This window comes from Phocoena sinus, chromosome 20 (genome assembly GCF_008692025.1).
Source record: "Phocoena sinus isolate mPhoSin1 chromosome 20, mPhoSin1.pri, whole genome shotgun sequence".
Taxonomy (NCBI): Eukaryota; Metazoa; Chordata; class Mammalia; order Artiodactyla; family Phocoenidae; genus Phocoena; species Phocoena sinus.
Window position 1 is genome coordinate 2,411,850 of NC_045782.1, and position 13,671 is coordinate 2,425,520.

Here is a 13,671-nt window from a genome sequence, read left to right on the forward strand (position 1 = left end):
GGTCCAGAACCTTTCATTAGAAGCAAACAACAGTAAAAAGATTATCTCGTACACAGTCTATGAAAATATATCAGGTACAAAGTTGAAAACATAAACAAGAAAAAACACTGAAGACAAAATCATTTTTTAAAAAAAGTATGTCAAAACTCAAAAAATAAAGAATTTACATCCAAAGAAATAGAGACAAGATTAAGTGAAAGTGAAAAAGGATACAAAAGTATTAAAAATATCCTCAAAAAGAACCAAATAGCAATTAAAGAAAGTAAAAAGTTGATCACTGAAATTAAACAGTAGTAGAACAGACAGAGGTGAAGGGCAAATGCAAGCAAAGACAGGACTGAGGAATTCTCTCGTAACACAGAGCAGCACAAAGATACAGAAATTACAGAAGTTAGAAATGGCAGCTACAGTAAAAGGCTCCAACATTCAATATCCACAGGCGAGAGGCAATATTCTGTGAATAATAGAATAGCATTTCTCAGAAGTTAAAAAAGACATAGACCTCAGATTTAAAACGGCCTAAGAGAAAAGTTGAGCAGATTTAAAAGATTAATCCACACTGGACATATCAAAATCTGAGAAAACAAAAGATGAAGAGAATACTCTACTACTAGTCATAATAAAAAATTGGTTTCCTAGAAAGTGAGAAGGATCATAATAAAAGCAGACTTTTCATCAGCAACACTGAACAGAACGAAACACAAATACATATTCCAAGTTCAGAGGAAAACAAATTTGAACCTACAAATTCAGTAACCAAATCATCGTTCAAGTTTTACGACTACAGACTTTTCAGAATTCCGGAACTCAGAAAATTCACCAGTGACAGTGTCTCTGAAAGAATTCCTAAAGGATGCACCCAGCAAGACAAATGAAGAGTAAGGAGCGAAATGAAAGAAACAACAGTGCACTTCTGCTTCCAGCTATGAGCAAGTAACACTGTCCAAACTACATTCCCACAGTAAACAGCAAAAAAAACTGGACAAAGTGTAGGAATTCCTTTCAGACATCGGACAATAGGCTGCACAGGACTTGACCTCTGAGAAAAGTGACACAAATGGGGGAGTCCTAGCATAATCCAGGCTTTCTGCCTGGAAGTGATTTCCAAACTGCATCCAAACAGTGCCCCAGAATCTTATTCATTGAAGAAGCAACCATACTAGTTTGGGAAAGCCAGATAGAATTTCTGGAGACTTCCAGAGAGGAGGGAGTTACACAGAGAAATATTTCCTGAAATATGAATTTGTGTTCCCTTAAGTGTTTGGCTGAATTCCAATCTGTAATGCATAGGTAGAGCATAGCCCAGTTTTTAAAGGCTGAACTAAGAACAACTTCTGAAGAAAGAACTGTTAGAAGGAATGATAAAACAAACAATTCCCAGAGCTCATACAGGGCCAGACCTCATTCAAATTTCCTCCAGCCAGAGATAAGAAATCTCACTGGATACACGAGATATTCAGTAGATAGCCCAGAAGTGGCAAGTTCAGAATTGGAGGATAAATTAGACCTAGAATAAAGACTATTCTAAACTTGCCTTAAGAGTGTTTAAAAATAAAGCTCAAAAGTAACTTCACTGCCTACCAAAAGGAATCCAACCTTCTTTAAAGGAATACAGCAAAATCCAGCAATATTCATATTCTAATCAAAAATTAGAAATCCAATGCCTGCAATGATAATTTCACAGGATGAAATTAACAGTAGGTTGGAAACTGCAGAAGAAAAGATCAGTGAACGTGAAACCATAGCAAAATGAAGCAAATGGGTACAAAAACGGCAGGGGGGGCGGGTGGGGGGGGGGGGGAGACCAGAGGTCCAGTAACCTGTAGGATAAAATAATATAGGAGTAACTGATGTCTCAGAAGGAAACTACGAGTAGACAGAAAATATACCTGAAGAAAAAATGGCTGAATACTGCCCAAATTTTATGAAAATGACGAATACACAGAGGCAGGAAGCTCAGTGAATGCTAAAGTCAGTAACATATACATTCAAAAAGCACATCAAAATCAATTGCTGAAAAACACTGATAAAGAGAGAAATCTTAAAAGTAACCAGAGGGGGAAAAAGATATATTTAAATAAACAAAGATAAGGATGAGCAAAGACTTCTGGTCAGAAACCAAACACGTCAGAGTTCAACGAATTACATCTCTTAAAATGCTGAAAGAAAATAACTGTCAACCTAGAATTCTATATCCAGTGAAAGCATTCAAAACTCAAGTTGAAGTAAACTTTTTCAGGTAAATAAAAGCTGCGCAAGTTCACTGCCAAAAGACCTGCACTAAGAGAAATAAATGATGCTCTTCAGGCAGGAAGAAAATGTAGCAAAAGGAAACCTGAATATATACAAAGAAGTGAAAGGAGTCAGAAATCACATATATGTGGGCAATTATATAATAGAAGGGAGAAAATAATATGGACAGAAATCAGTAAAATACAAAAAAAAAGCAAAAAATGGATGAAACTAAAGCTAGTTATTCAAGGAAAAGAATCTATTAAACTGATAAACCTCTAACTAGACTAATAAAGAAAAAAAGGAAAAAAAAACCACTTATTAACACAAGGAATGACATCACAACAGACCTAAAAGACACTGAAAAAAATAAATAAATAAAATAAAATAAAAGACACTGAAACAATAAGGAAATAGTATGATAAATCACAGCAATAAATTTAGTATCTTGAACAACAAAATACCCAAACTGACTCAAGAAAAAGTAAAGAATCTGAAATATAACTGTTAAAGAAACTGAGTTAATAATTTATCAGTTAAATTCTTCCCACAAAGAAAATTCTAGGTCCAAATGGCTTAGATTCTATCAAATATCTAAGGAAGCAAACAATACCAATCCTACAATGACTCTTTAAGAAAATACAGGGGGAGGAAACACTTCCCAAGCTAATAACCTTCCTAATGGTGAAAGGCTGAATGCTTTCCTCTTAAGATCAGAAACCAGGCAAGGATGTTCCCTCTCACCCCTTCTATTCAACACTGTACTAGGTATTTTAGCCAGTGCAACAAGGAAGAAAGAGAACAGACATCTAGTTTGGAAAGGGAGAAGCAAAAGCTGTCTTTATTCTCAGGTTACAGGATCACCTACATAGAAAATCCTATGAAATCCATAAAAAAGCAAGTAGAAGTAGCAAGTAAGTTTGCAGGATAGAAGATATATATACATAGCAGCAATGGACAACTGAAAACTGAAATTCAAAAAATAAGTACCAGTAACAACCACATTAAAAATATTACATATTTAAGAATAAATGTGACAACAGATGTACATGACCTGTACACTGAAAACTACCAAACATTACTATGAAAAATTACTATGAAAAATTAATGCAGACCTGCAATAAATGGAGAGATATACCATGTTCATGGACAGGAACATTCAAAGTTGTCAATTCTCTCCCAAATTAATTTCTGGATTCAATACAGTCTAAATCAAAATCCCAGCAAGCTTTTTTGTAGACACTGACAAGTTGATTCTAAAATGTGAAGGCGCTAGAATATCCAAAACAACAATTCAGGAAAGAATCACACTACTTAGCTTCAGGGTATTATAAAGCTCTAATAATCAAGACAGTGTGCAGTGCTTTATTAAAAGATTAAATGTTTGTTTACACAGAAAAATCACATTAGTGAGATAAAGAAAGACAAAACATATCAGTGTAGAGAGAACAGAAATATACTCACATATATATGATCAACTGATTTTCAATGAAAATGCCAAAGCAATTCAGTGAGGAAAGGATAATCTTTTCAACAAATGATTTCTAGAACTGAATACCCACATGCAAAACAATGGCTTCAACCCTTACTTCACACCATAAACAAAATGTAATTCAAAATAGATCACAAACTTAAATGTAACAACCTAAAGTTTTAAAGCCTCTAAGAAGAAAACATAGAAGAAAATCTTAGTGACCTTGAGTTTGGCAAAAAACTTCTCAAATATGACACAAAAAGCAAGAAATATTAAAGACAAAAATTAATAAAATGGACTTGATAAGATTAAAAACGTATCTCCCAAGAATACCATAAGAAAAGAAGGCAAAGCTTCTTTATGTAATCTAGTAGATACAGCTAATACATAGATACGTATCTCCTAAACAATTTTATTTGTAATAACCAAAAACTGGAATAAGTGACTGGATAAACAAATTATGGTATATCCATACCCAGCAATAAAAAGAAATTAATTACCAAGATGCGCCAGAACATGGATAAACCTCAAAAGTATTATGGGACAGAAAAGAAGCCATTGACAAAAGAGTTCATGTGAAACTCAAGACAAAGGTAATCTGTTATGACAGAAAGCAGACCACAGTTTCCTGGGAGTTGAGGTTTGTGGGAAGTGGGGGAGGAGGCCTGACCTGGACGGGGCACAAGGGAACTTTCTGGGGTGATAGACATTTTTTTCTTTCTTCATTTTGGTGGTGGTTTTACGGTTGTAGGAATCTTGTCAAAATGTACACATATAAGAAAATTTTATTATACATAAAGTAAATCCCAAAGTCGATTAAAAAAAAAAGAAAGCAGCAGCAACAATAATCTAGGAAATCAGTAATCAGATGAATAGCACTGGGGCAGGAAGGACACACAACCAAAACTCAGCACCTAACCATGTAAGAATCCTCAATCTAGCAGCAGAAAGTGACTTCTTCAACCAAAAATGGACATCTACAAAAAAATGCGACTAATATACTTAATAGTGAAACACTGAATGTTTCCCTAAACAGAAACAAGGTAAGGATGTCCCTTCTCACTTTGTAATCATGACCATGCTTTAAAGGAGTCCTCGGTAGTACCCAGTAGTACTCAACTATATTTGCTGGTAAGTGTGCTTTCTTGTTCTCCAAAATGACCATTTCATCCCTTCCCTTCTCTTTTCTTCAAACCTCTTACACCCCCGTCCCTGGCACACTCTAAGCTGATAATTTCACCTATTTTATTTTTCACAAGGTAAAACAATCATGCAAGCTCATCTTCCTACCATCAAATCTCTCAAGGCAGAGGTTCTTTAATATATCACAAATAATACCAGTAGCTACATAGAGTAAACACACATACAGAAAACCTTAGTACAGGACCTGGCCCTCACTCAAGAGAAGCCAAGTCATCCGGCCAGCTTAATACTCAACCAGAACTTGGCACATAAACAAAGGTCTTAACTTAGAAACTCTAGGCAATTGATTCTTCTCTATCCATCAACAACTCCTACAATCAGAAGCAGAGACATGTTCACCTCCTGAAATCTGGCATAAACTCACAATAAGAAGATAAATATAATTAATCCCTAACCTTTGGTCCCCCACCTTTGAGAATGGTTCTTGCCATTAAAAATATATATATAACAATTATATATATATAATTGTATTTGGTTTCTGACCAACAAATATATTAAATGGGAAAAGTAAAGAAAAACACAAAATACGTATGCAACTTGCACAATAGCTGTTCCTTACCTGCTGGTGACGGGTGCTGGGAAAGGTGTACTGAACAGAGTGGGGAGGATAACGACTTTGCTCTGTGCTGAATGCTCCTTGGTTGGGAGGATAACCTGAACTTGACATTATCAGTAAAGAAGTCCTCACCAGGTTGTGAGATCAAGTGCAACAAACAATCATGCTTCTAGGAAATCACCTAAACAGGATGGGGAAAGAAAAGAATTGATAAGTACTAAAGCACCAGGTGTGCTTCCAATAACACAACCATAGCTGCATAAACAAAACCACTATTATCAGTAAAAGCTTTCTCTCATATTACTTACTTAATATAATAGAAGTTACTGGGGCTTTAAAAACATCAATGGGTCTTTTCCTCTATACTTAAAAAAGTTTCTTTAACATATCACAAATAATACCAGTACCTACATAAAGTGAACACACATAAAATCTTAGCTCAGGAGCCAGCACATAGCAACTGCTCAGTAAACATCCTTCTTTCAGTAAATATCTGAAACACAAATATTACATATTGCAAAAACAAAAATCTATGGCTGTACATTTGGGGGTTGTGAAAAAGTCAACTGTTAAAAGGATTCAAGAGTATTTATAAGGTAAGCATTTGTGCAGAAGAAATATTGTCTTTATTAAATAATTCTGCCCCAAAATGGCAGCCTAAGAAGGCATTAGGGATAGAAAAGCTTTCAAGGAAGAACAAAGTGAGCCTATCACTTCAAGAAAAACAACTGCCAAATTTTTTTTGAAAATGAGGATTTTGGAAAAACTTCCATCTGTCACCATGAGCCTGACGGCTTCCCCACATTTAAAGATTTTTCTGGCAAGACTGGTGGTGGTATTAACAAGTGTGATATTACATAATGAAATTTGAAGATCTGCATAACTCAATGAATCAATATTTTCCAAATGACCAATACAGAATTACAAAATAAGGCGTAAATGAAATATTTATTTAAAGTACAAAACATTTTACCACAGTTAAATAAATAGGCGCAAGACAAACCAATAAATGTTTAATGTGACAGAATATGAAAGGTTTACTAATATGGTTTCAGATTCTACACAGTAACTAACCTTTAAAAATTTACCATTTGTCTGGTTTGGGTGTGATATCAAAGAATATCCACAATTATGTTAAAAGGCTATTAAAATACCCCCTCCCTTTTCTAAATACATGTCTACCTGAGGTTAGCTTTTCTCCATAAACGTCCATCAAAACAACGTACTGGGGCTTCCCCTGGTGGCACAGTGGCTAAGAATCCGCCTGCCAGTGCAGGGGACACAAGTTCGAACCCTGGCCCGGAAAGATCCCACATGCCATGGAGCAACTAAGCCCATGAGCCACAACTACTGAGCCTGCGCTCTTGAGCCCGAGAGCCACAACTACTGAGCCGCGAGCCACAACTACTGAGCCCGCACACCTAAAGCCCATGCTCCTCAACAATAGAAGCCACCACAATGAGAAGGCCATGCACCGCACCGAAGAGAGGCCCCTGCTCGCCGCAACTAGAGAAAGCCGCGCACAGCAACGATGAACCAAAGCAGCCAAAAATAAGTAAATAAATTTATATATATAAAAAAAAATATTGCAAGATTGAAGCAGAAATGAGAAACAAGCTACCTTCTTTTCAGATACAGAAGAGGTCTGCCAAAATGTAAAACAATACCACTCTTCTCATCAAATTTTTTGTTATATTTTGGAAAATACTTATTAAAATGTTATTTACGTTAAGATTTGGGTTTATATTATTTTTAAATAAATATCTTTTAAATTTCCCCATCTTAGTATCTAATATGGTAAATATCAACACATATAACCCACAAAAGCAAAAGCTCTTTGGAGTCCCAAATAATTTTTAAGAGTATAAAAGGAGTCTTGAAGCCAGAAAGTTTGATGACCACTGGCCTAGAGAATCAGGCCATCTTCAGACTGACTAGCATGAGTGCCCTGCAGAGGCAGGTCACACCAGGTCTCTGCGCTCCTTCTACCCTGCACTCCTAGAAACTCTGGCCCTGTTAAGGTGTGGCTTTGACATGATGTTTATGTCAAGTGAACTACTCTACTGGACCCGGGTTGTACCAATCAGATCCCCCTCCAAGAATCTGAATTGAGAACATTAGCTATTGCGAAGTGGCCAGAGTAGGAGTCAAGGTGAGCCAGAGCATGTGCCAGAGAAGTTACAGGGGAGCAGAGGACGCCAGTGCAGACACAGACCAGAACAGGAGCAGAGAAGTGGAGCCCAGAGACCTCAAAGGCCCTCTGAGACACACTGGAAACCGCCTAGGCTCACACTCCTTGAATCAGCCCCCAGAGAAGGTGCTATATTTCTTTCTTTCTCCTTGGATACCTGTTAAACGGCCTACACAGTCTCACAGTAAGTCCTCTTTGCTTAATACAGGTGGAGTAGGTTTCTGCATCTTAGAATCATGAGATCTCAAGTTAAGTCCCAAAATAACTATACAAACCTTGAACAATCCAAATGTCACGTCCATCAACGGAGGAACAGATAGATAAAATCAGGTATATTCATACAAGGGAATATTATTCTGCCACAAAAAAGAACAAAGCACTGATATACGCTACAGCTTAGACAAACTCTGAAACATATGCTAAGTAAAAGAAGCCAATCATAGTGACTGATGATTCCTTTCATATGAAAGTCCAGAACAGCCAAATCCATAGCGACAGAAAGTAGATTAGTGGGCGCTTAGGGATGGTGGGGTGGGTGGAGGAATAGTAGGTGATGGCTAAAGTGTATGCGGTTTCTTTTGTTGTTCACTGTCGTAAAATACACATAACATAAAATTCACCATTTTAGCCATTTTTAAGTGTACATTTCTGTAGCATTATGTACATTTACATTGTTGTGCAACTATCACGCCATCCATCTTCAGAGCATTTTCATCTTCCCCAAAAGAACCTCTACACCCAGTAAACATTAACTCTCCATCCCCTCCCCCAGCCTCTGGAACCACCATTCTACTTTCTGTCTCTATGGACTTGACTGCTCTAAGGACCTCATATAAGTGGAATCATATGAGTCACCAGTCCTTTTGTGACTGGTTTATTTCACTTAGCAGAAATCTTCAAGGTTTATCCATGTGTTAGCATGTATCAAAATTCCCTTCCTTTTTAAGGCTGAATAATATTCCATTGTATTGGGGTTTCTTTTTGAGGTGATGAAAATGTTCTAAAATTGACTGTAGTGGTATCTGCAACATATCTCTAATATATTAAAAAACCACTGAATTGTACAATGTAAATGGATGAATTTTAAGGTACATAAATTATATCTCAATAAAGCTTTTTTAAAAAAATTACCTAGCCAAAATCAAACAAGCAAAAAAACTATACAATGCAACCACAAGATTTAAAAACAACTGTGCTGGGGCTTCCCTGGTGGCGCAGTGGTTAAGAATCCGCTTGCCAATGCAGGAGACACGGGTTCGAGCCCTGGTCCGGGAAGATCCCACGTGCCGTGGAGCAACTAAGCCCATGCACCACAACTACTGAGCCTGCGCTCTAGAGCCTGCGAGCCACAACTACTGAAGCCCGTGTGCCACAACTACTGAAGCCCACGCACCACAACTACTGAAGCCCACGTGCCTAGAGCCTGTGCTCTGCAACAAGAGAAGCCACCACAATGAGAAGCCTGCGCTCCGCAACAAAGAGTAGCCCCCACTCACTGCAACTAGAGAAAGCCTGCGTGCAGCAGCAAAGACCCAATGCAGACAAAAGTTAAATGAATAAATAAATTTATTAAAAAATAAATAAAAACAACTGTGCTGCAGTCCAAGTTGACATATTCCATAGTTCACGAATTCTAATACCCACATGTTCATACCTTAAAAACTCTGAAGTCAATATCCATCCCACAATCACTAGCATTTTATGGTTTCATGAGTAGTACTTTTCCTTTAATCTTAGAGGTAAATAACAGTATCTTATAAGCAAAGACATCTTTTTGCTGAAATACAGTATTAGAGAGTTACTGCATCCACTCTTAGGTTTCTGTCCTAAATCTCTCTCCAGAAAGCTTTTTGTCTCTTTAATTTGTTCCTTGACGCTTAGGATAAGGCAAGAAAATTAAGGACACTGATATTCCCAAAGTGATTTCCAATCTGAGGTCCTTCAAAAGACCAGTAACGTGTGCAGGACTTTCAAGAAACCTACAGAAAACATATACAAACAAGGGACAGAGGACACCCTCCTAAGCACAACCCCCAAAAGCACAAAAAACAAGATTGTTATCTTTGACAGAGAAAACATTTTTCTGTAAAACAAAGACACCCTAAAATCGCAAACCGCAAACCAGAAAAAGCACAACAGCAAAATTGTGATATACATATGTATCTTACAAACCAATAAGAAAAAATGATCGCAACAGAAATATAAGACATGACAGAAATATGAATTAACAGAGGAAATAAAATTAATGAAGTCAACTTCAATAATGACAGAAAAGTAAAACAAAGAAACTGGCAAAATATTAAAAAATAATGCTTAGTGTCTGGTGAGGGTTTAGAGAAAAAGGGTACTGTTTCACACATTACTGGTGTGTATGTAAATGGGTACAAATTGCTTTCTAAAAAGAATGGCAATTTATACAGCATCAGCCTTGAAAATATGCATATACCTCTACCACGGCAATTCCACTTCTAGGAATTCATTTGGTTATTCAATACAGATATATCCAAAAATGAATGCCTGAGGATGTTTCTCAAGGAACTGTCCTAAATATCCAATACACAAGCTTAGAAAATTGTTTTTTAAGAAATTTAGCTAATGAAAAATTTTACTTAGAACATGCCACAAAAAAAGTTCTTATAAATGAGAACATTTTGTTTTATATAAGTATGATTTGTATATACCACTACTTCTCTATTTTTCATGTGTCTATCACATCTTCACAAGACTTCAAGGCCAAAGGCAGAAATATCATGTACGTATTCAGTTAACATCTACTGAACAGTATACACTGTGTGTCAACAGCTCTAAACAGCTCTAAATGTTGGCATCTTATCTTGAGGTGACGTAGACAATAAGTGACCACAAAATACTATGATAAAGTGCTATAAATAAAACAGGATGGGAGAAGGGAAAGGGAGACATGTCTGGCAGGTAGAAAGCCAATCTCAGCTAGGATGACCGTATGCCCCAATTTCCTGAAACAGACCCAATTTACAACTACTGTCCCAGTGCAGTTATTAACTATGCTCCATTTCCTTCTCAGAACGGTCCCAGTTTGGGTAATAAATTATATTCTAAGATGACTTTTGAGCCAAAGCCTTGAAAAGACAAGAGCATTCCATGGAGAGAAACTAGAGAAGCCCTAAGGCAAAGCAAGGATGCTGAGGGGGAGTGAGGGAGAGGGTGACTGAGGCCAGGCCTGAGACTGGCGTGGGGGAGGACTGCATGGGGTTCTGCTGGTGTGTGACCTTACGTTACAAATATTTTCTTTCAGCATTCATACTTGTTTTGTCTTTCTGAAGACCCTTCTCTACCCCAAAAATTTTCAAATACTTCTTCTACTTTCCCCTCTTACACTTCTTAAAGTTTTTTAATACATTTAGCTCCTTAATCATCTAAATTTTTTTTCTAAAGAATGGTAAGGTAGGGGTCTAGATGTATTTTCTTTACTACTTGATAATTATCCAAACAAAACTCTTACTAAACATGTCTGCCTTTCCACACCGATCTGAAATGTGAATCATTCTTATTACAACCCAGCAATTTCAGGATATACCCTAGAGAAACTCACATGTACATACAAAAGGATATTTATTGCATCAGTGCAATAGGCAAATTTGAAGACAGCTTAAATTCCATATTCATATGATAAAATACTATACAGCAGTTACAATGAATAAACTACAGCTATGTTTCAATACATATAAACCTCAAAAAAAGTAAAGCTTGGTGAAAACAACTTGTAGAATGATACATATGTTCGAAATACAGAAAACAATACTATATATTATTGACACACGGCTTAAGTTTTCTTTTTTTCTTTTTCATCATCTTAAGGGATTTGGGAAGAGCAAAATCAGTGCGCCAACTTGATCCAAATTCCTACCCAGCTAGGCTTAGAAAATAAAATTTTCTAGAGAACTGCCATTCAATCTAACCTTAAAAGAAAAACTTAAGAGAAAGCAACTTTTAAAATGTTACCATCCTTACTACTACTCACTGCACTGTTCCTGCTGTCCCAGCAGCAGCCAGGGAAGGGTGAGAAGAGGGCCAACGCCTCCCAGACTGCTTCCTGCCTGCTCCCCGACAAGGCCAACTAACAGCGCTTTCGACCAGGAATCTGAAGCACAGAGAAATTCAATCATTTCTCTATGTCACAAAGTTGTCAGCGGCAAAAATGGGAGAAGCTAGTGTTCTCTGTGATGCTGTGCAGCTTCTCAGCAGGTAGTGAGCTACTCTGAGGGGCTGAGATGTGCGGTGAGACCACCCATCAAAAACCACCAAGGGGCTTCCCTGGTGGCACAGTGGTTAAGAATCCGCCTGCCAAGGCAGGGGACATGGGTTCAAGCCCTGGTCCGGGAAGATCCCACATGTCGCGGAGCAAACTGAGCCCGTGTGCCACTACTGGAGCCTGCACTCTAGAGCCCACGAGCCAACAACTACTGAGCCCACATGCCACAACTACTGAAGCCCGCACGCCTAGACCCGTGCTCCACAACGAGAAGCCACCATTCGCCGCAACTAGAGAAAGCCTGCACAAAGCAACAGAGACCCAACACAGCCAAAAATAAATAAAATAAAATTTAAAAATAAATAAATGAATAAAAATAAACCATTCCTTCCTACTAATTAAAACAAAACAAAAAAAACCACCTGGGCAGCACTCCCCTCCTACACACCTGCACCTGCTAGTGGAAGGGGAAAAGTCAACGTGTGTGTGGGCGGGGGGGGGGGGGGGGGGGGGGGGGCTTTGTTTGTTTTTGTTTCTGGAAATAGATATTATACGTAAGGTTTAAGAGTTTCTCAAAGTACCACAGAACACAGAGGGAAAAATCTCCTTCTCACCCTGTCCCCCAGCTTCTACTCAGTTCTCCCAAAAGGCAACCAAAGTTACTAGTTTCTGGAGTATCCTTTAGAACAGCCTACACACACACACACACACACACACACACACACACACTTTGCTCCCTACATAATGGGAGCAGAGTAGATAATATTCTGTTCTGTATCTTGCTTTTATTACTTAACATCTTAATAGATCTTGACCATCGTTTTCATGAGTCCATAAAGAGCTTCTTCATTCTTTCTACTGCTGTAATTATTTCACTGTATGAATGTTCACAAGTATTTTATACATTGTCCAAGTAATTCTGATCTGCACCCCTAAGAAATGCTTAGGTGATCTGTCTCTGAGCTCTCCTCCCAATTCAGACATCCTAAGTAAATAAAGCTATAAATGGAAGGTAGAGGCAAAAGGAAAGATCTTAGCTCAAAGTCATCCAAATTTTTTTCCATCAGTGGCCTACGTGATGAGAGATCTATAGAGTACAGTGTTGTTTTCGGGTTGTTTTATTTTCATTTTCAGCAATGATAGTCCTGATTTCAACACGTTCATTCAATGTCACTCAAATATAAGTCAAATGATTTGTCCATGTTTCCCTTTTATCATAACCAATCCTTCATGATGTCCCAGTTTTCTCATGTGATTTTAGTGAAGTTTAATTTGAATTATCTTAAAAATAAATTAAAGTTAGTTACTATCAGCCCACCACAGGTGGTAACAAAACATCAGCAAAACTAGAGATTAGGGCTTCCCTGGTGGCACAGTGGTTGAGAGTCCGCCTGCCGATGCAGAGGACGCGGGTTCGTGCCCCGGTCCGGGAGATCCCACATTGCGCGGAGCGGCTGGGCCCGTGAGCCATGGCCGCTGAGCCTGCGCGTCCGGAGCAGTGCTCCGCAACGGGAGAGGCCACAGCAGTGAGAGGCCCGCGTACCGCAAAAAAAAAAAAAAAAAAAAAAACTTACCCACGAGACACAACACAACAGTTCAGACCTTTGTTTAACCAGCTCTCTTTCTTTCCTCAAACATCTTACATGGAAGCCAAATGTATAAAATACACAAAGAAGAAATACTCTGATTCAGGGAGAACGCGGAACCTAAATCTGTCTTTTCAGCCCCCCTCCCCATTCCCGTCCTGCCTCGAACCCTCACTCCAGTCCTGGCTCACCAAGACA

The 13,671-nt window shown here is 38.1% G+C and overlaps 1 protein-coding gene across 15 annotated transcripts in view; it reads right to left on the minus strand.

The window, feature by feature from the left end:
- NCOR1 (nuclear receptor corepressor 1) overlaps positions 1–13,671 on the minus strand; it is a 144,789-nt gene that overhangs the window by 117,446 nt on the left and 13,672 nt on the right. For all 15 annotated transcript variants that reach the window (XM_032616171.1, XM_032616176.1, XM_032616173.1 and 12 more), the window contains exon 2: positions 5,469–5,646. In XM_032616171.1, coding sequence (XP_032472062.1) covers positions 5,469–5,576 — 108 coding nt within the window. In that variant the 5' untranslated portion in view covers positions 5,577–5,646. The remainder of the gene's footprint in view (positions 1–5,468; positions 5,647–13,671) is intronic.